Below are 23,673 nucleotides of genomic sequence, written 5' to 3'. Positions count from 1 at the left end.
ATTTGGAACTTCCCATTTCATCGATCCTCCTTTTCCGACGAGTCAGCACATGGTCTAGGCGGCTCTTCTTCAATATTTCTTTAGCTGTTGTCTGGAAATCGGTTTCTTCCGTCACAGTCCGGACTTTTGCGTGTGATTGATGCATTGATAGATTCTAGCATTGACTTATGATGAGATCATCTCACTGCCTGTTGAATATCAGTATCTCGGATTCCAGCACCGAATTGTTTGGTGGAAATTTATCCTGGGTTCCTGTGTGCACCACAAATTAATACTAGCGAAGCACTAAGGATTCTACCAGATCACGGTAGTTGTGCTTCATTAATAAAAAAGCTGTGGCTAACTTCCGACCTCTAACTTTGGGACTTTATATCTTCTGAACCGTAGATGTTGCTAACGAGGCACTAATGGCCGTTTGCACCGACAAATTTAAATGAACCTTAGCTTACGTGTAGCTTAAAATCCATGGCAACGATTATTGAGACAATGGTTGCCATGGATTTTAAGCTACGCTTAAGGCTAGCTCTACTTAAATTTGTCGGTGCAAACGGGCATAAGGACTTTGCATGGTGACGTCATTTGTACGTTATATCAGTGGACAAACTTCCTGGACCCCAATTTACAGTGCGTAACAATAAATTAATTCGTTTTTAGTATACAGGGCGAGTCTCTAACTTAATAAATTCAGTAAATCAAAGGTTTTTTTTTCGAAAATGTCCTCGAATACGGCGATTATTATTGTAAACGCGCTTTTATACAGGGTGTCCCAAATTTGAAATGTGACGTCATTGACTATTTTTTTAAACGGAAACCCTAATTCGGAATCTAGCGCATATGCGTAACTTGATATACTCTTTAAGAATATTCGTAAAAACTAGAGGATTGGGGATGTAATTACAAGCGTTTCCAAAAGCGTTTGGTTTTGAGCGTGTGGTGACTCATATCAAATTTATTACAAATTGGCAGATTGAACACGTTGATCTACAAATTCAAATGTAAACTGGGGCGTACTAAAAATTTCTTAGAAGTGATCTGGTACCCCTCTAATACCACCAATAAATGTGCAATTGTAATGGAAGACTATGAGTTGGACAGTAAGTGTAACTGCAAGAATCTTCTGGGAGTGAATTTGTTTGGGACGAAAGACAAATTTACTACTTGCGAAGCGATTTACATGATCACCTATAATTAGGTATAATTAGATTAGAACTGACCATTTGATGTAACGTACTGTAAACTGATACATCTAATAACCACAATGTATAAGATATCAATCTACACGGAAAAAATATCACACTTCCCAAAGGACATTGAACTTCGATACTTGATCGCGTTTAATGTGGCAGAGCCTAAAATTAGTTTAAGAATATTTTTTTCGGTCATAAATATTTCATTAATGCAATTACCAATTAAAATTCTGCAACGAAAGGAATCTGGAACAATTTAATGTTTATGGAGGGTCATGCTTAAATTTTAATATAAACGGCAGGAAAAATTAAGCAATTTAATACTACCTACTATCAAGGCGAATCGTTAATTACCGATATGGTGATTTCAATATCGATTAAAAGATAGAGATCACGATTTATTCTCTACCGGTGCCATTAGCGATCAATTCTCACGTGGCGCACTGGCGTATGACAAAAATACTAAGGGTGGAAATTGATAATTGTCTTATATGGCGATCTTAATATTGAGTTCAGCGATTTGTTATGCTAAAGTATGCCAAATCGGCACGTGGATTTATCGAATAGAAGGGATCCAATAAAAAAGTCTATAATTTATGAATAAAATAGGCTTTTATTATATAGGCGAGCTTTCGTTCGCGTCACCTTGACCTTGATTGTTTGGCACATAGAGGTGAGTGAAATGAAAGCAATAGTTAGGCAGATTACAGCTTCCGGACGGGTGTCTCGTCTCGCTGTGCCATGCGTCTCGCGCCGGCGGCACGCGTTTGTGATCCTCGGGAGCATTCGCACCCCTAAACAGAAATGGTGGGGATCTACCAAAACAACTACAAGAACTTGAAGCATGCTGCCAGGTAACATTGCAAATGTCGCTTCTGTAGCCGCTGGTTGTGCTCCGTGCCTTTTATACGTTACGTTACGTTAGAGTAGTGTTAGTGTTTTTGTTGGGAAAAAGAAGAGTGTATGGCTGGTATGAAGATGACTTTGAACGAGCAAGAGAAGATGTACAACGTAATCCAAAATTCGCAATTAAACTGTGTGATCGTGTCCGCCGATTCTTCGAACCTCCCCAAGGGTGTTATACAAAGTAAACGTCCCTTGGCACCAGCTCCAGATCGAAACTCACCTGTTTACACAAATAGTACAGACGTACGCTGTAAGAAAAAGATTCATTTCATGAACTACCCCAGTCCGCAACAACCCGCGTCGGTGGCCCGAAGAAATGCAAGGGAACGCAATCGTGTCAAACAAGTAAACAACGGTTTTGCTGCTCTTCGCCAGCACATCCCTGCCAACGTCTTATCGGCATTTGGTGCCACGGAAAACACAAATGGGAGAAGTAACAGCAAAAAATTAAGCAAAGTGGAAACACTGCGAGTGGCCGTTGAATACATTAAAAGCCTGCAGAGGATGCTCGAAGACCACGAAGCAGAAATGACGTCGAAAAACATAATAAACGCAATTGTCGACAATCGATACTTTCCATCGAGTCCCGAATCGATCGCTCAGTACAGTCCGTACCCTACAATTCTACCGACACCCCCATCGTCCGAAGCGTCTGCCTCACCAACACCGTCACACACATCAGACGTATCGACGTCATCATATCCAATCACCACAGTTTTTTTGCCAGACGGCTACAAACCCTTTGAAACAAAAGGTCCGGATGACGAAGAGCTTTTAGATGCCATATTTTCCTGGCAGCAGAGCGAATAAGACAGGTAAGTTTTTGCGCTCGATCACCGTATGTGCACGATCCCCAATGCGAATTCTAAACGCCTACTTCCGTAACTCAACTTCCCTTTGCCGCGCTCGAAATCTACCGTTTTATTCTAATTTCCATAAACGGGGAATTGGCGCGAAAAGAAACGTATATCTCTCCCGATGTTTACTTTATGTCATATTATTGAAAGTAAGAAAATGAAAAGTCTTAGGGGTCGCTTGAATAGCATTTACAAATGCGGTTACCTGTCCTTAAGAAAACTTTGGGGTCCTTTATAGATTTATTACCTGTCCAGTATAACGGTCATTATTATGTGATGCAACAACTTTTCAAACCATGTCAAATTCCATTGTTACACTTTCCCTTCATTTTCGAACTTTTATTTTACCCATTTTCATTGTAATCTTGGGAATTTTTTTTTTCGCCCCGGCCGGCCGAGCGAAATCTGTCAATTTTGCGCTGCCGAAAATAATTTTTTTTTAATTAGTAACGCTTTAGTTATTAATAAGCGTGGCAAGTTAACGCACACGTGTGTACGCAAAACGTTAAGGGTAGAAGCGGAATTTCGCTTCAACTGTACCTTAATGACCGACGACGAAAAAGTCCCCCGATAACAAAATTTCGCGGTAAAGGAAATTATGCCGACGTTCGAGACGAAAAGAGGGGGGCACTACTTCAGACTGATTTCTTGAGATTCAATGAACATTAAAAGAAGGGCGTTTTTGTGCGAGGTTCTCATTTGCACGACTGAAGTTTAATATCGAACAATACTGTCTGCGAAACAGGAACATTATTGAAATTTGTTTTGTTAAGGCATTCCTGTCAACGATTTTTATTCATCCAGTTTTCAGGTTTAAACACATGAGCGCACGTGAAAAACCGTTACATTCGCCTTTTTTTTTCTAAAACTAACCGTTACACTTTTAGGTGTTTTGTGTTATTTCGGAATTCCACAAAAAATAAACTGGGGCAAGGGAAGCGTGACCTTTTTTTACCTTTTTGCCTAGACGAGGGGTTCTAACAATGATTTTTGTTCCAGGTTAACGTATCATTCCTCACGAGATCCCGGTGCCTTCACACGTGATACTGATTTCCATACTTTTTTGTTGTTGTTATCTAGTCAAGTTGTATTTTAATGTACAAAGTGTTTATAATATGTACAGTTAGAACGAAAACCAGATTCCGTTGGCTCGGAATATATTTTTGTACTGATATACTTAGATTTTAAGTAATAACGTAGATCGTCCAAATAATTTATTAGCGTTAATTTAAATTTTTTTGGTGCCTTAAGGTGTTATCTAGAAATAGAGAGATCCTGGCAAGATTATCCTGATTAATTTATAAGTTATAATAAGACTACCTTGCCAGTTACCTATGCCAGTTGAAGGTTTGATTCCTCATTTAGACGTACTTTATTAGTGTTACTAGTTTATTATTTTAAATGAATTAATTAGGATTTTTTAATAAACATTTAGACGTTTTGTTGATGCGTTTCATTTATTTTAAACGACGTGGATTTTCATTTTAGTAAGTCGAGTGTAAACAAGTTTTATTTACACTCGAGCAGCTCCACAATAAATTCAAGTAACCATGAAGGATGAGAAATACTTCTTTCGTCACTGAGCGAAATTAAAGGAGTCTATGAATAGTTACATAGCTCAACCAAAGGGAGGTACTCATTGGACCAACGTACAGATTAATACAAATTCCTTTGCTTGATGAAAACGTGGTGTGGTTAGATTAAAACTTAAAAGTGATTGGAACTGATGTTCTTTCTCATAAAAATTATTATACAGATGTGCACGTCTGCCAAACGCAAAAAAAATGGGTTAACACTGTTAAAGTAGTATCCCGATAATCACTATTTCCTACTGGTAAATGGATATAGAAAACACAAATAATAGTTCTGCTGCTCAATTCTGTATATAGAATTTAATGTGTTTCACTAATTTCTAAGTGGAGCGACTACAGTTACGAAAAGTGGTCAATGGTTTCTTCAGCTTCTTGTCACATCCCTATATCACATCATTACTTTTTTTAAATCACATTATATTAAGCCGAGTTTTTAAGAAAAAATTGTGTGGCAGTAGTTGCAAATTTATGACTTAGAACGACAAAGATACAACTTTGAAAACGGCATGAGATTTAATTTTTATATAACAATTGAAGGGTTGCTTATACAGGGTGAATTTTTTCCGATGTTAGGTATGGGGATCTCGTAAACCGGAAAAGATACAAGTCGCTTAATTGCGCAAAGAATTGAAGAATTTTATGTGGATTAAGTTTCCCCTTCAGAATTTCTTGTCGACAAATAACGAAGTTATGGTCAAATAAAACCGAAAAATGTCATTTTGAAAATGCGCTGGCGTTTATTTATTCTCAAAGATTTCAAAAAATAGTTTTAATAAACACGTAGTACTTTTTTCTCAGCTTTCGAATGGTGCTAAAATAAAATATTTGAGACTTTCGAATAAATCACAACTTTCTTATTTGTTATAGAGCCCATATTGGATTCTTATGTCATTCGATAGAGAATAAATGACAAAATCAGCGATACTAAACGCTTAGTATGTCATTTGGGAATCAATCTCAGTGGCGGATTTACGAGCAGGCTGAGGAGGCTAGAGCTTAGGGCGGCAAATTTGGTTCAAAAATCTTACAAAATTATAAAAAGATTATTATACATAGCGAGCTTTTTTTCATTTTTACTACGGGTATGGATCTCGTAAACGGTCTGAGTTCAAAGTTTTTTTGAGAACGCGCTTATTGTATTATTATTATAAGTTATCAAAAAATAATTTTAAAAAACCCACAGTGATTTTGTCTCGTCTTTCTCGTGTTGCTAAAATAAAATTTTTATGACTCGTTTTCGAGTAACTTACATCAACTTTCTGAAATCTTATGGACGCCACATTGGATTTTTCCATTCGATAGAGAAAACAATTACAAAATCTACGATATAAAACACGTACCTATTTAGAAATTAAAGTGTTGATGGTACTTAGGTGAAACCGAGACAATGAATGAAAACCGTTATAGTATATTAAGATACAAGTGTATAATCAAGTTTTTAAAGCACGCGCAACGAGTTTAAGGGCACGACGCAAAGTGCCTTTAACGTTGCAAGTGCTTTAAAGACCAATTATACACGTGTATCTTATAGTATTTTTTATTATACCTGCAGTATAATCTAAAAATAGGAAATACAATGAAGTCATATTGACGTTATACTCGAATACATGTCTAATTAAGTGGGCTGGGTGTTCATAATTTCACGATTGCCATGGAAATGTCACTTGACGTTTGCTTATCATCGTCTTTGTGAATTAAACGATTTCCGTTGAAAAAGATAATACACCGCCCATTAAATCGATTGTTGTAAAATCTAAACAAACGTTGGTAGGTGTAAAATCCAACTCCAGTAAAGCCTATTATAAAGAATATGAAAAGTTGTTTCCATGGATGAATAGGAAGTTACTTACGAATACAGTCTTAAATGCATCCATAATGCTGGCATATATGAAGGAAATGTCAAAGGTATTTAAATCTTCTATATTTTGGTGCATTCATTCAAAACTTTAAAGCAATGCTGCGATTAAAAAGTGGAACAGATTTGGAAGCATACCCTAAATTACGCGCGTTTGTGAAAGCTTCAACCAAAGGATAGGTACAAAAGCCAAAGAAATGTTCTGCATTTACAGAAAGCGACCTAAGAGGATTTTTTATTTCATCCAGATGACAGTTTCAAAAGTCATACTTGAAGTATCGTTACTTAGCAACTTTAAAGCACGTGTGTTTTAAAGGCCCTTTTTCGCACGCATTTGAGTGTTTAAAACGGAGATTGTGATTCAGGTATAATAAAATAGTATATTAAGTATGGAGAACGGTAAGGGATTTTTACCGTTCGAAGACAATTGTTTGGAGGAGGAGCGAAGCGACGACTCCAATTATTGTCTGAGAACGGTAACCCTTAACGTTCGACGTGCTTATAACATTTTTTGCGCGATCGAAATTAAAATTATCCAACCAATATAACTATGCACTAAGAAATTAACGAGCAGAATAAATCGAAATGATCGAAGTGGTATGGCGTACATCACTAGGCAACCAGTTTAAATGTCAAAATTGAAATTAATAATTTCATAAAAATGTGCATGTGTCTGATGTAGTTTACTAGCTTTGCACTTCCTTTATGACTTTATGAGCGTCTTGCTATAGGAAACAACAGCACAAATTGTACGTTTAATGTACCTAACAATAATTAAAGATTAAATGTAATGTAAGACTGTTGATTTTTAAAAAGGCGTCGGTAAGTATTTTTGCTGTTCTGTTTTTAGATCGGTAAGTAATTTTGGCGTCGTCGTAATCATAGCAACTGGTAAATTCTACGTACTGTCATGGAAACACCCATGGTAAATAGTCAGAAATGACCGATCGCGCAAAAAATAATTTTAAGTAAGACACGGCCGAAATTATGTATTGCTACAATGCGATCAAATATGAGCTGCTTTCGAGTCACCTTTTGGAATTTTTGTTTACATGGGAATTCGTATTTAACTTGACTCGACAGCAACTCGTTTCTGATCACCCGTTATAAGAAGTACATTGTAAACTTCAATTTTGGTATTTTTTAAATACAAACACCCTACATATCTTACCGTCAAATATTTGTATTCGTTTTCCTAATTACATTGATGTATCACAACCTATATTTTGTTTATACTACTATATTATATCATATTGTTCAAAATTTTGAAATTTTAAAATGACTTGTTTCTACCGCCCGCCATTTTTACCGTATTTTCCTCAAAGTGAAAAATCGCTATTGGCTGCACTTTTTAATCCGTCCGTCCGTCACACGTACTCCTTCTACACCACCGAACCGATTTGGATGGTATAGGGCTCATATGAAAGGGCTTGGTCCAAGGATTGCATGCATACCGATATTTTTTATGAAGATACTTAAATGAAACTTTGTATGTAAACACTATGAATATAAAAGTAAAATTAACGGCGTTTTCAAAATGTTGTTTTGTGTATGTGCAATGCCAACTTTCTTATTGATGAAAGCAGTTAAATAAAATGTCATATGTAGCAGAGCTGTCACTTTTAATAAGATTTAAATCTTTTTTATGATTTAAATACTTTTTCGATTTAAATCATTTGATCTTAAATCTTTTTACGGAAAATGATTTTTGATTTAAATCTTCATGAAAACTATCTTTGAGTTTGAACTTAAAAATATGATTTAAATCTTTTCAAAAGATTTAAATACTTTCGAAAAGATTTAAATCGTTTCCGAGTGATTTAAATCTTTTAGAGACGATTTAAATACATACTAACAAATTCTCTTGATTTGTTTCAACCTGACTAAGCTAATTAACCCGGGTTTATTTCGGTAGACGTTTATACAGAGTGGTGCCTAGCGCGACGCAGCATAGGGATTTATTTCAATGGTAATTTCTTTATAGTCAATTACTAGCTCCCCTAATTATTTTAGAGCAAAATTCTAAATACGTTTTTTTCAGAGAAAAAAAGACTGCATCTGTTCGTACTATTATTTATAATTTTCCGTTTTTCAAAACCGTAGAAATCGACAAAATAAATCAGATATGCCTTCGAATTGCCTAAAAAAACAACGTAACTTTTCATTATTTGCCTATTTGACGTATATTAAATTTATAGGTCCTTGTTTATAACCGTATTTAGACTTTTGCTCTAAAATAATTAGGGGAGCTAGTAATTGACTATAAAGAAATTACCATTGAAATCCCTATGCTGCGTCGCACTAGGCACCACCCGGTATGTATTTATTACAAAATCTAGTATACAGAGATTGACGATGTCTTGGTTTTTTTAAATTTCTTTCGCAAAAAAATACATATTTTAATTTAATAAATAATAACACTAAGATACGGTAGAAATGGTAGGTATATTGATGAATGGTGTTGAGAGTTTCGAGCAAGATCATCAGACCAATCAGTTTTATTGAATTTAAATCCTTTACAAACAATTTGTCACAAAACGATTTAAATCATTTCACAAAACGATTAAATCATCGAAAACATGATTTAAATCTTTATAAGTGATTTAAATTAACAACATTGGATTTAAATCTTTTTGAATGAATTAAATACATCGAAAGTATCTTAAATACTTTCTAAAAAGATTTAAATCAAAAAATATTTCAATCTCAAAATGATTTAGGTATTATTTAAATACTTTCTTATTGACAAAAGTATCTTTGATTTAAATCATTTGTTAAAATGAAATGCATCTTTGATCTTTAATTTAAATCTGAAATTTCTAATGTAGACAATGCGCAATGCTATTTCTCCATTATTTTTCATTAAATGTATAGACTTCGACGATATGTGACTCATTTGAGAGAGAGTTGGGTAAGGATCTCGAGCCTACTGGGATTTTTTCCCGGTCCTAGCATTAATATTTTTAGGAGGAAAATACGCTCTCGTCATTTATATGTTGGTATAATGACTTTTTAACTTGTTATTGATTGGTATCGGCTATACCATGAATACAGTAAGCCGTTTGTGAGCAAGAGGCGAAGAGTGCACTTTCAAATTTATTTTTTCGATTTTAATAGCCCTTATGCCTTAACGAGAATACAAACAGACAGACAGACATCAAGAGCGAAAAAGTGCATTTGTTATTAAAGTGAAAGTGCACTACAAAACAAAATCTCCAATGAATCCGTAGCCTTCTATTTAAGAACAGTAAAAAATAAGGTTTTAATTTTTGGTTCATGGCTAAAATTAAAAATACATATAGGTTCAAGTGATACATCAATGTAATCAAGAAAAAGATGACCAAAAATTGACATTAAGATATACAGCGCGTTGCATTTAAAAAATACCAAATTTTTAAAATATTCCAATATCGTTCCAATATTACAATTAAATTTAGTTATTTTGTGTAAACTATGCTCATTTTAGTGTACGAATTTTAATATACAATATAAATATAACAAAACAAGAAAAAGAACAGTATTAAGCTATAAAATTGTTGTCGAATTTGTGGCAAAAGAATTCGTCGATGGTAAAAAATGCTTGTAAACTTGTAAAATGCATTTAAACATCTGACAAAGAAACAGAAATCTTTGATGTATAATACAAATTTAAACCCCCGCAATTGACGATTGCTATTGATACATGTTAAGTGAAGATTACGTAAGTTTAAAACGGGAATGTGCTCGTAATTTGTTCTTAGAGTTAATTTTTGCAGTAATAAATCATTTAACAATAATTCATGTAATAAATAACACTATTTCCTGCACTACAACAATTACAAACTCTATAATCGAGGATACTATGGGATAATATACATGTAAGTGAAATTTTCTTAAAAAAGTGGATTGTGGTACTACAGAGGTACGCAGTTGAGTATTTCTATACAAATATATGTCTGTGAATTTTCTAAGAAACGTAGTCTTAACACCTGATGGAAATTTGTTTTTAGAGGGCAATTGCAGGGTTGTTTTTGGGTCATTTAAAATAAGTGTGAAAAAAATACGCTAAATAATGTAACCAGACTTCCGTATGCACGGAAAATTGTACAGAAATTTTAAATTAGTAAAAATGTATAAACTAAATATAGATGTGTGTGTGTGTGTGTGTGAACGAATGTGTGTTTTACACATTGCAAGGAAATTATTTATTTCATTTGTTCATAACCCAAGTTAATGGTATTTTATTTATCCGTAAGGAAGCAAAAAGGAAACTAGAAATTTAAAATAACAATCACGGTTAGAAATGCAATTTTGCTTCAGATATAATAGTTATTTTTACAACTAGAAAGGAAAGTGGAGTTTTTCAACTCGAGTTAAAAGTTTGACAAACGAGCGCGGCGAGTGTGTTCATTGAACGAGATTTGAAAGACACTTTCTTCTCAAGTTTTACACATGATTTTTTCTGAGACATCAATCAAAATTGAAAAATTATCGTATGCAATAATGAAGTTTCACACACACACCAATCTAGATACACGTATGTTTCAATTTTAAATGTATGATTAAGATTAATGTAGCAATTATTTTTTTTACTTTCCTCACTAGAGAGGAAAATCACATTTTCTACGCCCTTTTTAAAAATGAAAGTAGTTGTTTCTAAAGTAGTTTCAGAAAGAGATAATTATAATCAATAAAATTATAATATTAGTTGGTGCGCGCATTTTGATTTCCGTCGGTCAATTTGAAATTCGAATTTTCCGCGTTTTTCTTTAAAAATGATAGTGGACCAATGATCCAATATCAATTACGTAACGACTGCTTTCGCGAAAAATACATAAACCTCTCAACCTCATCTTAGTGGACCTAAAGGGGCGTCCTGACTTGAACGTTTTGCTCTGAACGAACCAAACGAGCACAGTAACGGTCTCCTTTGCCCTTTCAACTTCTCATGCTCATGACAGTTCTTTGATAACTTGGGAAGAACTGATTCTTTTCTCCAGGGGAGACTCAAAAACTGACAACCTCACCATAAAAATAAACAAAGAACCTGAATCCAAACGATGAAGAACCGGGGAAAAGCCACAGGTCAAATAAAGTGTCACTGAAAAGCTAAAATCATAGATTTTGATGTCAAAGGTACTATAACACTGTTAAGCTCGTACGAAAAACTGGCACCTTTTGACAAAAACATTTAACTTGAATACAGAGAGAAAGAATGAAATTGCTAGTCACCCATTTCGGACAGTTTTTAGGCATGAGGTGACACAATAATATTGAGTTGCTTGTTTCGATTTCAAGACACACTTTGCGAAGGAGGTATTTGGTTCACTCGTATCAAATTAATTCAAAATTAGTAAACTCCGCGACAATTACAATTAAAGCTAATAAAAAGGCAAGTGTGGTTTTTGTTAAGAATTAAATTATCAACAGATTTCTAAACACCTGTTTAAAATGCCGACGCAGCCGACGCAATCGACTACACATGTGTTTCCAATTAGACTTGGATAGATAAGATGATTGTAATTGACGTGTATTATAAATTTTTGATTTGGAAAATTATTGATTGAAACTAACGGCAGTTACATGTGTGGAGGTAAATTTCCATACGCAATATTTAGTCACCCTTCACCTATTGTCCAACTCCAAAATCATTTTGCATTGTATGCCCAATGTTTAAATGTAAAAATCCAAATTACTTACTGCATTTTATGCGGTACCTAATCTGTGCTTGTCAAAATTCACCCTTAGCTTTCTTGCTTTCGGTACTAGGCACTCTCCTTCGAACCATTTGGAATTTTTGGAGACCAATCCGCACAAGATGCACTGCACTTCGCGTTAACACAATCGAATGATTTGGCCATAAGTTATATTTTTGATGGAGGGGCGGTAACGTAAGCAGGTAGAGATTAATCACCTGATGCGCTTATCTGCACATGCGATCACTTTAACCTTTCAATAATTGTTTTGCCGTACCGAATCCTGATAAAATATGACATGTGAACTACAATTTTTTAACCCATGAGATTGTGTTCTAAATAAATTGTCATTTTCATATGGAAAAAGCCAAAATCTGACTTTCCTTGTCTACCTTCCAATTGCACTTTGTCACTGAAATAGTCTCTTTGGCTCGGTCAAAAATAAACTTTAGCTTCTAATTGTTTTACTCAATATTCCCACGCAGTATTTGAAATATAACAATCGCAAATATATATTGTTATTAATTTATAATACCTGTGAGAAGGTAGGAGGAAACGTATAGGTGTTTCTATATGAAAGCGGCGGTAGTAAAGTATTGGAAAGGAGTGTTAAAAGCAAGTTGGGGAAGAATCGAAAGGATTTCTGAGGATTTATAAGGAATTTTATCCGATTTCAGGGATTTCCGTGGATCTCCAGGAATTGACGGAGAGCTTAAGGGATTTCTTTGATCGCTTGTAAAAATTTTTTCTATTGGACCGATTTTGTTTGTTCATCTTTTGATCAACGCAGAATTGTGTTTTCCTTAATTTATTAGAGAAAGTATTATTCATAAAATATGACCGTTTTCGAGTTTTAAGCGAACAACTGACAAAAGCCTGAACATTTTGAGGTTTTTTAGCTAGCTGCCAAAAGTTGTGCTGGGAAAAAATTGGTGTGCACTCTTCAATTATTTGGATCGTTTACACCACCTTTTGCAGGAATCGGCCCTTCTGACGGCTCCGCATACTGGACTATATCTAGAATTGCGAACATTTATATACTTACCATTAATAATGGCCAATTTGTGAATGTTTAAATTTAGATTTCAATCGCACAAAAGGTAAAAAATTAGTGCCCATACCTCTGGCAACATTTAATTCACATTATTTTTTTATAAACCGAAAAATCGTTTCCAAATTGAATTCGCAATTTATCTCTGTAGCCTTTTCCCATACATTCACTCCTACTCCATCGTCTTTTGCTGATTTGTCTTAATACCGCCGTCTCTAACTGAAAACCTTTCAATATCGAAACAATTAATTGTAAGTGTTCTATGCGAAAACCTACCAGAGCAGAAAGGAATGCTAAACCTGCACACCAGGTAAGGAATAGAAAAATTGCATTTTAAAAACAACCCAAAATGCTTGACAACGCATTAAGAAACCCTTGCTTTGCGTAAAAATAATAATTTCGAGTGACCCAAATCCCCTTTCATACCTACAATTTGCCAAATGAATTGACATTTAATTTTAAAATTGCCGTATTCAACGACGCAACTTGGAATTATAACAGAACCATTCGCAAAACCATTAGGAACACCAATGGCACTTTATTACACACGTCCGAAATGTATATCATTTCACCTGGAAAATATTTCGTATCATTTCGGGCAAGCGCAACTACCACTTTTCTCCCCCTTTAATTAGCCTAAGTAAATATCGCATCGGGCGCCTTCTTATACCTGCGCGAGCTTGAACGTTAATTTTTTGCCGCAATTACACCGGTACGGGGAAGATTAATTAAAGCGTAACAATGTAAACTATTAAGATCGTGAAATAATTGAAATTCTGTTAACCGGCAAAATGAAATCGATTAACGTTAAGGGGTACATGTGGCAATACATTTTCTGTATAAGATTGCATGTAGGAGGTCCTTGCAACCTTAATAAAAAAATTAATTATACCAAATGAAGCGTGCTTTTATGGTTTAATTAACTATTTTTTATTTAATACCTTGTTTATTAAAGGTTTTTTTGTTGCACTTTTTGCAGGTAATTTTGTTAAGAGATTTTCGAAAGTTTAATGCAATCCTCCATAAGATTCTCTAGGATGTTAAGTGCTATAATCAAAAACTCTATAATTTACATCGACTGTCCAAAAAGTAGATAATCCCCCAAACGAGCGTGGAGAATTCGTTCCCTTGTCAGATACGAAGAACAATTCTAACGAAGTATTCGTTATATGTAAATAGATTTATCACCTATTGTCAGTTGGTATCGGCAGTGGCGTTAAATTCTTGTGGAAACATTACAATTTGACACATCACCAAATCTGTAAAATCAACTTCGCTGCTATAAGCCAAACAATAAACTGAAATTTGATTTAGTGCGTTCTGGAGGAATTGTTATGAACGAAGTCCAGGTAGCGGATTGAATAACGTCAACGACTTCTTTGGTACAATATAAAGAATTTCGTTTGTATAAAACGATCCCCTGTGGATTTCATATAATGCAGCGTACTGCAGGTATATACGTAATATTTGCTTGGAGCGATTTATGGCTTGATGACCTTAGGGTATTAAGTACCCGCGAGCTTTAATGAGGACAACAAAAGCCGCCATCATTGTAGATTAATTAATTTTTTTCTCTAATTGAGATAAATATACAGTGTAAATCTTGAGTTTCGCAGTACATATTAATAATGAAACTCATTAAGATAGTATCGCACCTATACCACACGTAATTAAAAATTGCACCGAGCCATTAATGCCTTTAATCACAAAATAATGGCTACTTATATGGGAGTATAACGATCATGTAGGTACACATGTAATATGATGAAGATGTATGTTTTCCTTTAGCTTGGATGTACTTACTCGTTAGCGTTTTGTTTTTCACGCATATAGTAATTGTCCAGTGCAACGCTTATTACATGTATCCAGTATAAGCATGAGGGGGGAAACGGAAAATGCTTCCTCTTGTAATAACAATTAGTTACTGAGTAGACCATAAATCAAAGTACGTCACGCAATAATTGGCGCGAGTGGATGCTGATGGAACAAACAAAATCCAACAGACAGAATATCCGTTTGGGTTATTATCACTCACATTGCTCATTTTTAAGCGTATAACCTCATTTCGTTTTGAAAACACCCTGTATATTAATATTGAGAAAAAACTAAATTTTTGGTACCTTGCAAATATTTGAATTGTCGTAGTCATTGGGCAGAATACTTTTAAAAAGTATTTGAATACTAAATACTTTTACGTCCAGCACAAGCGAATACTGGATACAGATACATTGTAAAGTATTCAAATACTTTAAAAAATAAGCTTTCAAATACTTTAAAATGTATTCGAATACTTTCAAAAGTAATCTAATACTATCAAAGGTATTCGAATACTGTAAAAAGTATTCGAATACTTTGAAAAGTATTTCATTAACTTACTTTGAAAAGTATTCGAATACAGTAAAAAGTATTCAAATACTTTAAAATTTAAAATAGTATACTAGAAAAAAGTCTTAATACTACTTAAAAAATCAAGTTATACTTTGTATGGGGTTAGCTTTTTTATATTTCTATTGTTATATACAAATTTAAGGGGAGTAAATGCTTATTATTATTATTATATTGTTATATACGAGGTACCTACCAGGACCTTTCTTATATCAGTTATATCCTTAAGAATATGTGTACCAGTTTTCAAAGCGTCGTGCACATGATACGTAGGTACGCCTTTCTGAAATTAATCCTAGCGATTTTGGAACAGATCCATTTTTGACCATCCGTTTGTCCGTGTGCATGATAGTTTGTTTAGAAACCTGCGATCGCTTTGAAAATTGGTACACATGGTCTTAAGGATATAAGAAAGGTCCCTATTGTTTTTAAGTTACGTAGACTATCGAGTCAAAAAGTTTCACTCCAGGATCGTTCGGTATTCAGTCGCATCGGATTTTGATATTTGATTTTGTGACAATGGAAACTTTCCCTAAACATTTCTAAATTGTTCTCAAATATTTGAATAACTTAAAAGTACTTCCTTCTTCTGAGGCCAGAAAAAAAAATTATCTGAGATCGACCGGGGAAAAAACATTTTCTTATAGAATTTGACCCGTAGAATCCATAATATCAAACAGTTCCAAGATTGGGCTAAAGTTACAGCCCTTTGAATGTTCTTTCGAAATTGGTTTGTAGTCTATATCTTTTAATAGAGGAGTCTGATCGAAAAAGTACGAATTGTTTTGAATTCTACGCACCAAAATTAATAAGAAAAAGTGTTTTCCCGAGAAATTTTGGTGCAGTCGATTTTTGGTAAAAAAGGAGGTTGTACACTGCCTTTTTTGAGCCCCGAAGAAAAAATTGTCTCAGATCGACCGGGAAAAAAAAAAGTTCTTATAGACTGAGGCCTGTAGAATCCATAATTTCAAACAGTTCCAAGATTGGGCTACTAGTTATATGTTTGAGAATAAATCGGCTTTCACTACAAACGAGGATATCAACCAGGGCATGAAAACCCGCTACCACAACAACCCTATTGTACCTCCGTACAGCACAACGCTATTTGAAAAATCACCAAAATATATGATGATAAAGCTATTCAACCGTCTTCCACAAGAAGCCAAGAATCTGACCTCTCTTCGCCCATTTAAAAGATATTTAAAAAAGTTCCTCATTGACCACCCATTTTACAGTATCAAAGAAGGCGCGGTTCCCACTGGAGCGATACGATAAGCGATGCAACAGGCGATTCGATAAGCAACCCAATCCTGATTCGACACCGATCACTCATAATCGTGCAAACGTAATGGAAGCAACTTATCTGGTACACACTGGAGCGATCGCGATACTACACCGATAATTATCGGAGTCGCGTCGGGGCGGGAGACATAGCTGCCGGGTCGTTTGGAGCGCATATCGTTCGACACGTCCGATTAATCATGCCGGGTCAGCAAGAAGACGTGCAATCCTCTATTTCCTTCGTGACATTGGTGGAGCAGAAAGCGTGTTTATGGAACTATGCATTGAAAAGTTATAGCAGGACTGATTTGACAGGTGTTACGTGAAAACAAATAGCTGAAAAAGCTTAAAGCACCTTACGCGAATATGCTTTCCATCGATGGAGCCAATTCAATTGGGCAGATTCCATAGTTCGCAGTAGCGCTCTGAGGAACTCATGACGACTGATCAAAACAACTGCTCTTTACTTATCCTAGAGGCTACATTATCGCTCCAGTGTGCACTGGAGTGTTACGAGGATAAATGTTGCATCGGGCGATAAAAGATTGCTCATGTTGCACCGCTTATCGCATCGCTCCAGTGGGAACCGCGCTTTAGACGCCTTATGTACTTCAGCATTCCGCTATTGCACTTATTTGTTTGTTATCTTATTTATTTATTTTGTGACGTTCCTATACTCTTATATGTAGTCTACATGGAAAATAAAATGATTGATTGATAGTTCAAAAGTTACAGCCCTTTCAATTTTCATTCGAAATTGGTTTCTAGTCTATAAATTTTGATTGAGGAGTCTGATCGAAAAAGTACGAATTGTTTTAGATTCTACGCACCAAAATTAATAAGAAAAAGTGTTTTCCCGAGAAATTTTGGTGCAGTCGATTTTTGGTAAAAAAGGAAGGTTATACACTGCCTTTTTTTGAGCCCCGAAAAAAAAATTGTCTCAGATCGACCCGGAAAAAAAATTTTCTTATAGAATGTGGCCTGTAGAATCCATAATTTCAAACAGTTCCAAGATTGGGCTACTAGTTCAAAAGTTACAGCCCTTTGAATTTTCTTTCGAAATTGGTTTCTAGTCTATAACTTTTGATTGAGAAGTCTGATCGAAAAAGTACGAATTGTTTTGGATTCTACGCACCAAAATTAATAAGAAAAAGTGTTTTCCCGAGAAATTTTGGTGAAGTCGATTTTTGGTAAAAAAGGAAGGTTGTACACTGCCTTTTTTGAGCCCCGAAGAAAAAATTGTCTCAGATCGACCGGGAAAAAAACTTTCTTATAGAATGAGGCCTGTAGAATCCATAATTTCAAACAGTTCCAAGATTGGGCTACTAGTTCAAAAGTTACAGCCCTTTCAATTTTCTTTCCAAATTGGTTTCTAGTCTATAACTTTTTATTGAGAAGTCTGATCGAAGAAGTAACAATTGTTTTGGATTCTACGCACCAAAATTAATAAGAAAAAGTGTTTTCCCGAAAAATTTTGGTGCAGTCGATTTTTGGTAAAAAAGGAAGGTTGTACACTGCCTTTTTTTGAGCCTCGAAGAAAAAAATTGTCTCAGATCGACCGGGAAAAAAACTTTCTTATAGAATGAGGCCTGTAGAATCCATAATTTCAAACAGTTCCAAGATTGGGCTACTAGTTCAAAAGTTACAGCCCTTTCAATTTTCATTCGAAATTGGGCACCTTGTATTTTATTTATTTGTTCAATTTTATGACGTGGTAAAAGACTAGATTTAAACATCTAGAAAGAATTGCGTAGGATTTTTAAACCTTCCCTGTCGTAGATAAGAAGTGGCGTAATTAGTGTTCAAGATGAAAATACAGGTAGGAAGGTGTAGAAGGGAAGGAGACTTTAAATAGCAGAGGAAGGACGGGAAACCAGGCTCTTTTGAGTAAAGCTTTTTTTTCAATTGAAACGCAGCATTATTTGAGCGTATTTACACAGACAGCCTTTCTTGTTTAATTGTTTAATTGTTTAAGTAGAATTAAAGAAGTTGAGTCTACGAAGAAGTTTAATTAGATTGCTTTATTCGATCGAAGGAAGCTTTCTATAAGGTCCTCAAGTACCTACCCATTAACTGGAGTTTTTCCAATGATCAAAGAACCAACGTCAAAATCGAGAAAACCTCTGAGACCTCCTAGAACACTTCTCTCCCTAATCGCTTGGGGGTTGCAGCCGACCTGCAGTTGTGTAGTCGCCTTTTGCGACAAGCTGCGACATTTTTCTTCGCCCCTACACATGGAAATGTTGGAGTCCGTTAACTTGGCCCCCCCACTGAGAGATTTCATAGTCGTGTTATTTTGAAATGAATGCGCTCGTTATGCGCTCATATGCGCCACCGATAATAACTCTTGCGCCATTATCGTTTTTTAGAAATCCGAAAAAACATTTGGGGGGGGGGCAAGTGAACGTAGCCCCCCATTTGGTTATGCGCTCAATTGCGCCACTTGAATTAAAGCTAGCGCCATTACGGTTAAGCCGTGACAAATTTTCAAAAAGTGGGGGGGCCAACTTAACGTTTTTAAAAGTTTCTTTTTTTTAACATCTTTTCATACGAAATTGTACTCTCAGGTATGCGCTGAAATGCGCCGTAAAAAGATATCTTTGCGCCATTATTGTTTTTTGGTTATCCTTAAATATATTTGGGGGGGGGGGCAAGTGAACGGAATCCCCCATAACGCATTTTGCTACCGGTATTTGTGCCACTTGATACATCTGGTTATGAGCTCAATTGCGCCACTTGAATTAAAGCTAGCGTCATTACGGTTAAGCCACAAAAAATTTTTAAAAAGTGGAGGGTCTAGCTTAGCGTTTTCAAAAGTTATTTCCGGAAGTGCGTCCATTTTGAAAATATTTTACATCGATTCGGCCTTCGGAGTAACTCCTAAATACAAATTTTTAAAAACCTACCTATTTTACTTTCCCAGAATCGTTTAACTAAAGCTCCCAAAAAAAACACCCTGTATAGTGTTTCTGAAACACTATAATGGCGCCAAGATTTTTGTTTACGGCGCATTTTAGCGCATGATGAAAGGTACGATGTAGTAGAAAAAACATGTTAAAAAACGTAACTTTTGAAAACGTTAAGTTAGCCCCCCCCACTTTTAAAAAAATTTTTTATGGCTTAACCGTAATGGCGCTAGCTTTAATTCAAGTGGCGCAATTGAGCGCATAACCAAATGTATCAGGTGACCTAGTTACAAGGGACAAAATACGTACTGGGGGGGGGGGCTACGTTCACTTGGCCCCCCCAAATGTTTTTTCGGATTTCTAAAAAACGATAATGGCGCAAGAGTTATTATCGGTGGCGCATATGAGCGCATAACGAGCGCATTCATTTCAAAATAATACGACTATGAAATCTCTCAGTGGGGGGGGGGGGGCCAAGTTAACGGACCCGAAATGTTGGATCGCAAGAATAAGTATACATAATTGCTACTTGTACCTAATTCAACGAGAAAGAAAGGTAGAAACCAGAAAACAGAAGATTTAGACACCTACTGTTACATCACGGTTCTACCCCTAAAGCATCGTCGAGGAAAGATAAGCTACAACCAATGGTGGTAATCGGTAGGTAATATTTATATTTAACGGTCACTTTTACGGCATCACCAACATCAGCCTATTACTCAGATCACTGGACATTTAATGCATTTACCATAAAAATTCTAAACGCTTGACTGAAGAAATTAATTCTGTTTCGGTAGAAAAATTTATCTCATCCTCATCGAGTCGTCGCTACCACAAAGGTTACTGACTGATTATAAATTCGAACGAACAATAATAAAGTCATACTGCCTTTAATGTAAAATGCGTAATCTGGCTCGCTTAGGTTTAACGGAAATCGCTCTCACTTTTAATAGAATCTTCTGTGAATTAAGAGACTATCCTTGAAGAACGTTACCTTTCTTATGTTATTTCTAATTTTGTAGTAGGTAATGCTTCCATTCGAAATGTTGTCGTCGAGAACCGGTGCCGTTTAAAATCGAATAACACATTTCCATAGGCCAATAAATTTTCATTAAACATATTTAACGGTACCTCACTTATAACTTGGGCGGTATCAGATTTTTCTGTTTATACTGCGGCTCTTTTGGAACTCAAACTATAAAGATGTTATAATCGTCGATCGAAGATTAATTTGATTACTCGCACTTAAGTAGCTGTTATCAGAGGTTTGTCCGTTTAACTGTTCAGGAGTTTTACGATTTCTTAGTTCCATCAAACAGAAAAAAAACGGCAAAAGTGAGCGACTTCTAATTCAACCAAATGACGAAGGACGTTCAGAAAAGAGGACAGCAATTAATAATTGAGGGTGCATTGAGCCATCTAAAAATGAAAATGGGGCGGGGAGTAATAGCACCCCGACGTCCTACAAATTTAACTAGATGCGGACGATGCGGTAAAAGAAAATGTATAGCAAATACTCGATTTAACCCTTAGGTGACTAGGAGAGGAAGGCTGTTGGTTGGTTCTATGATTTGGTTCTATTTTACAGTGAACCAATTAAAAATAGGACCGCTGATTCAATAAAAGCGTGAATGCCGAATGTCACGTAATATTTTATCTTCTAAATTAGCGTATAGTATAGGTAGGTATAATTTGTGTTGGTGTTTTTCAAAAAGCTACTTGGGTAAACCTTCGTTAGTCACATAATTTGGCCGGAAGATTACGAGAATTTTTGTAAAGAAATTCTATGTCTATGAGTAAATTTTCATTTTCGGACACGCATCAAGCCGGAATAACATTGCCACCATTACAATTTTTTATGCAAATCACCCCATAGCCATAACAACACTCACTGATAAAACGTTCAGGTGTGTACACGTGCGTGGTAAGATAAAACACCCGCTTCTTATTTTTCAAATGACTGCATTGGAACGAACAATAACTACGCATTATGATTTTTAGGGTGGAACAACACATGCCGTTGTTCTTATACGGGGTGGTTACCCTACCGATATCTGAACGCTAGGGGTGTAAGGACTGAATACATTGATTAGGACTTGATTTTAATAATTCTGGCACATGTTTAGTTCACTTATACATTAATGCACGTAGGTGAATAAAATAGCGTAGGGTTGTTACGGTGACCGTCAAAATGGCGCTTGCGTTCACTTTACCGCGCGATTACGTTTTTAATCTAAATTATGAATTTTTGGAAAGAAAAATTTATGAAACGCGAGTTGTGCGGCGGTGTCTCGCACGTGTGAACAATTTGATCGTTAGTTTTAGTAGATTGGAGTGAAATGATTTGGAACCGCTGAATAATTTGTAAAATCGTGAAGCGTGCCGGTTATAAATTGTATTGTGTGTGCATTGCGACGCATGTGTGGTTCTAGTAATACTTGTTGGATTAGGGCTGGTTTATCCCTTTTGTCGTTTCACGTGCAGAACTATTGTCTACTAAGCCTATTATGAACTTAGATTTTAATGATATTAATGCGAATAGAAAAAAATGTTGCCATTTCATTGTCGACCGTTACTAAGATAAGGGTAGATAACAAAATAATTTCGTTTCATTTTCCAAAGTAGCATACGTGGCATAATGGTAGTGTTGCAATAGTAGCTTTACCAAAACTGTTTGTCTGCGTACTGCAGTGACTAGTGACCAGTAAGTGCTAAATAGACTAACTTGAGATTTTCAGAACTAACGTGATCGATTTTCTGAGTGTTATCTTCGCTATTGACCAATATACACAGTTAAAGGAAACATTTCCCCTCACTTTCTCTTGATTTTTCCTTAAACGTCATAAAAAAAGTGCCAAATTCTTGACAGAAGAGTTTCCTAGCTCAGCTCCGACCAAAAAGCGCTCTTCATCGTTCAACGTCTTCGCACGCTTTCTTTTTATTTTTGTTTGTGTTTATTACTAATACTTATCTATAATTCATTTATTATTTAAAGTCAGTAAAGTCAGTAAACACAAAGTTCCATATTCAATTCAATCGGCACGTAAGAATAAGAATGACATTTTACAACTTATCCCTTAAGTAGAGGGTGCATTTTGAATATGTAATGTATGCTTTGAAAAGAATATACTATTTGCCAAAAGCAATTTACAGATAATGTTAAAATCTTGTAGGTTCTTCGTGTTGATCTTTCTGATTTCTTCTTCTACTTCTTTAATTTTAAAGAGCTTGAGTGGAAGGCTCATTTTAAACGGAGACTCTAGGAATTCATGTATTTTGGCCTCTGAGCTAGTTTTATAACTTTGAAATTTTTCTCTCCACTTTTCTTATAATAAAACGTAGCATAATTTTGTTGTACACAAAAAAGAAAGTCTTTCAAATAATTTAATCAAAATATTGCCTTGTTATTTGAAAAAAAAGTTCGCGGCGCTAATAACGTAGATATTAAAAAAAAAGTTTTTGACAGTTTTACATCATTCATGTCTAACTGCCCTTTCACAATCATGTTAATGTTAATGGTAATGGTAACGTAATGTTAAAATGTTAAACTCCAGATAATGGAATTACAAGCAAAGCGTTCACAATGATGGTAATGGTAATGTTAACGTAAGATGGTAATGTTAATTAAGGTCCAGAAATTTTCTGGATCTACTAACATCGGCGTTAACATCCTCCAATAGAATTGCAGCTACGGTAAAATGCAGCGCCAAACGCAACTTGCAAAATGCAAACTTGAATTAAAGGTTATATTTTTACGGCCCGTCAAACAACCACAGACCAAATCAAAGAATTTAAACAGACAATTTATTTTTCGTTGCGCTCTCCAGCGCCACCACAAAACACTGTCACTCTTGAGTGGGGGAACTTCCTCTACCATCAACATTAACAGTATTGTGAACAGGGTTACCATTACCATTACCTCTTAACATTACCATTAACATTAACATGATTGTGAAAGGGCAGTTATGTACACTCGCA

At 35.4% G+C, this 23,673-nt stretch overlaps 1 protein-coding gene across 1 annotated transcript; it reads left to right on the top strand.

Moving 5' to 3' along the window:
- Positions 1 to 2,037: 2,037 nt before the first annotated feature.
- LOC116168614 (achaete-scute complex protein T3-like) lies at positions 2,038 to 4,392 on the top strand. Its single transcript, XM_031484544.1, has 2 exons — positions 2,038 to 2,908; positions 3,950 to 4,392. The coding sequence occupies exon 1, from the start codon at positions 2,151 to 2,153 to the stop codon at positions 2,901 to 2,903; it is 753 nt and encodes a 250-aa protein (XP_031340404.1). The 5' UTR covers positions 2,038 to 2,150; the 3' UTR covers positions 2,904 to 2,908; positions 3,950 to 4,392.
- Positions 4,393 to 23,673: the final 19,281 nt, after the last annotated feature.

This window comes from Photinus pyralis, unplaced genomic scaffold (assembly GCF_008802855.1).
Source record: "Photinus pyralis isolate 1611_PpyrPB1 unplaced genomic scaffold, Ppyr1.3 Ppyr1.4_LG4, whole genome shotgun sequence".
Classification (NCBI taxonomy): domain Eukaryota; kingdom Metazoa; phylum Arthropoda; class Insecta; order Coleoptera; family Lampyridae; genus Photinus; species Photinus pyralis.
The sequence above is the reverse complement of the archived record's forward strand: the minus strand, read 5'-3'. Positions and strand labels throughout refer to the sequence as shown.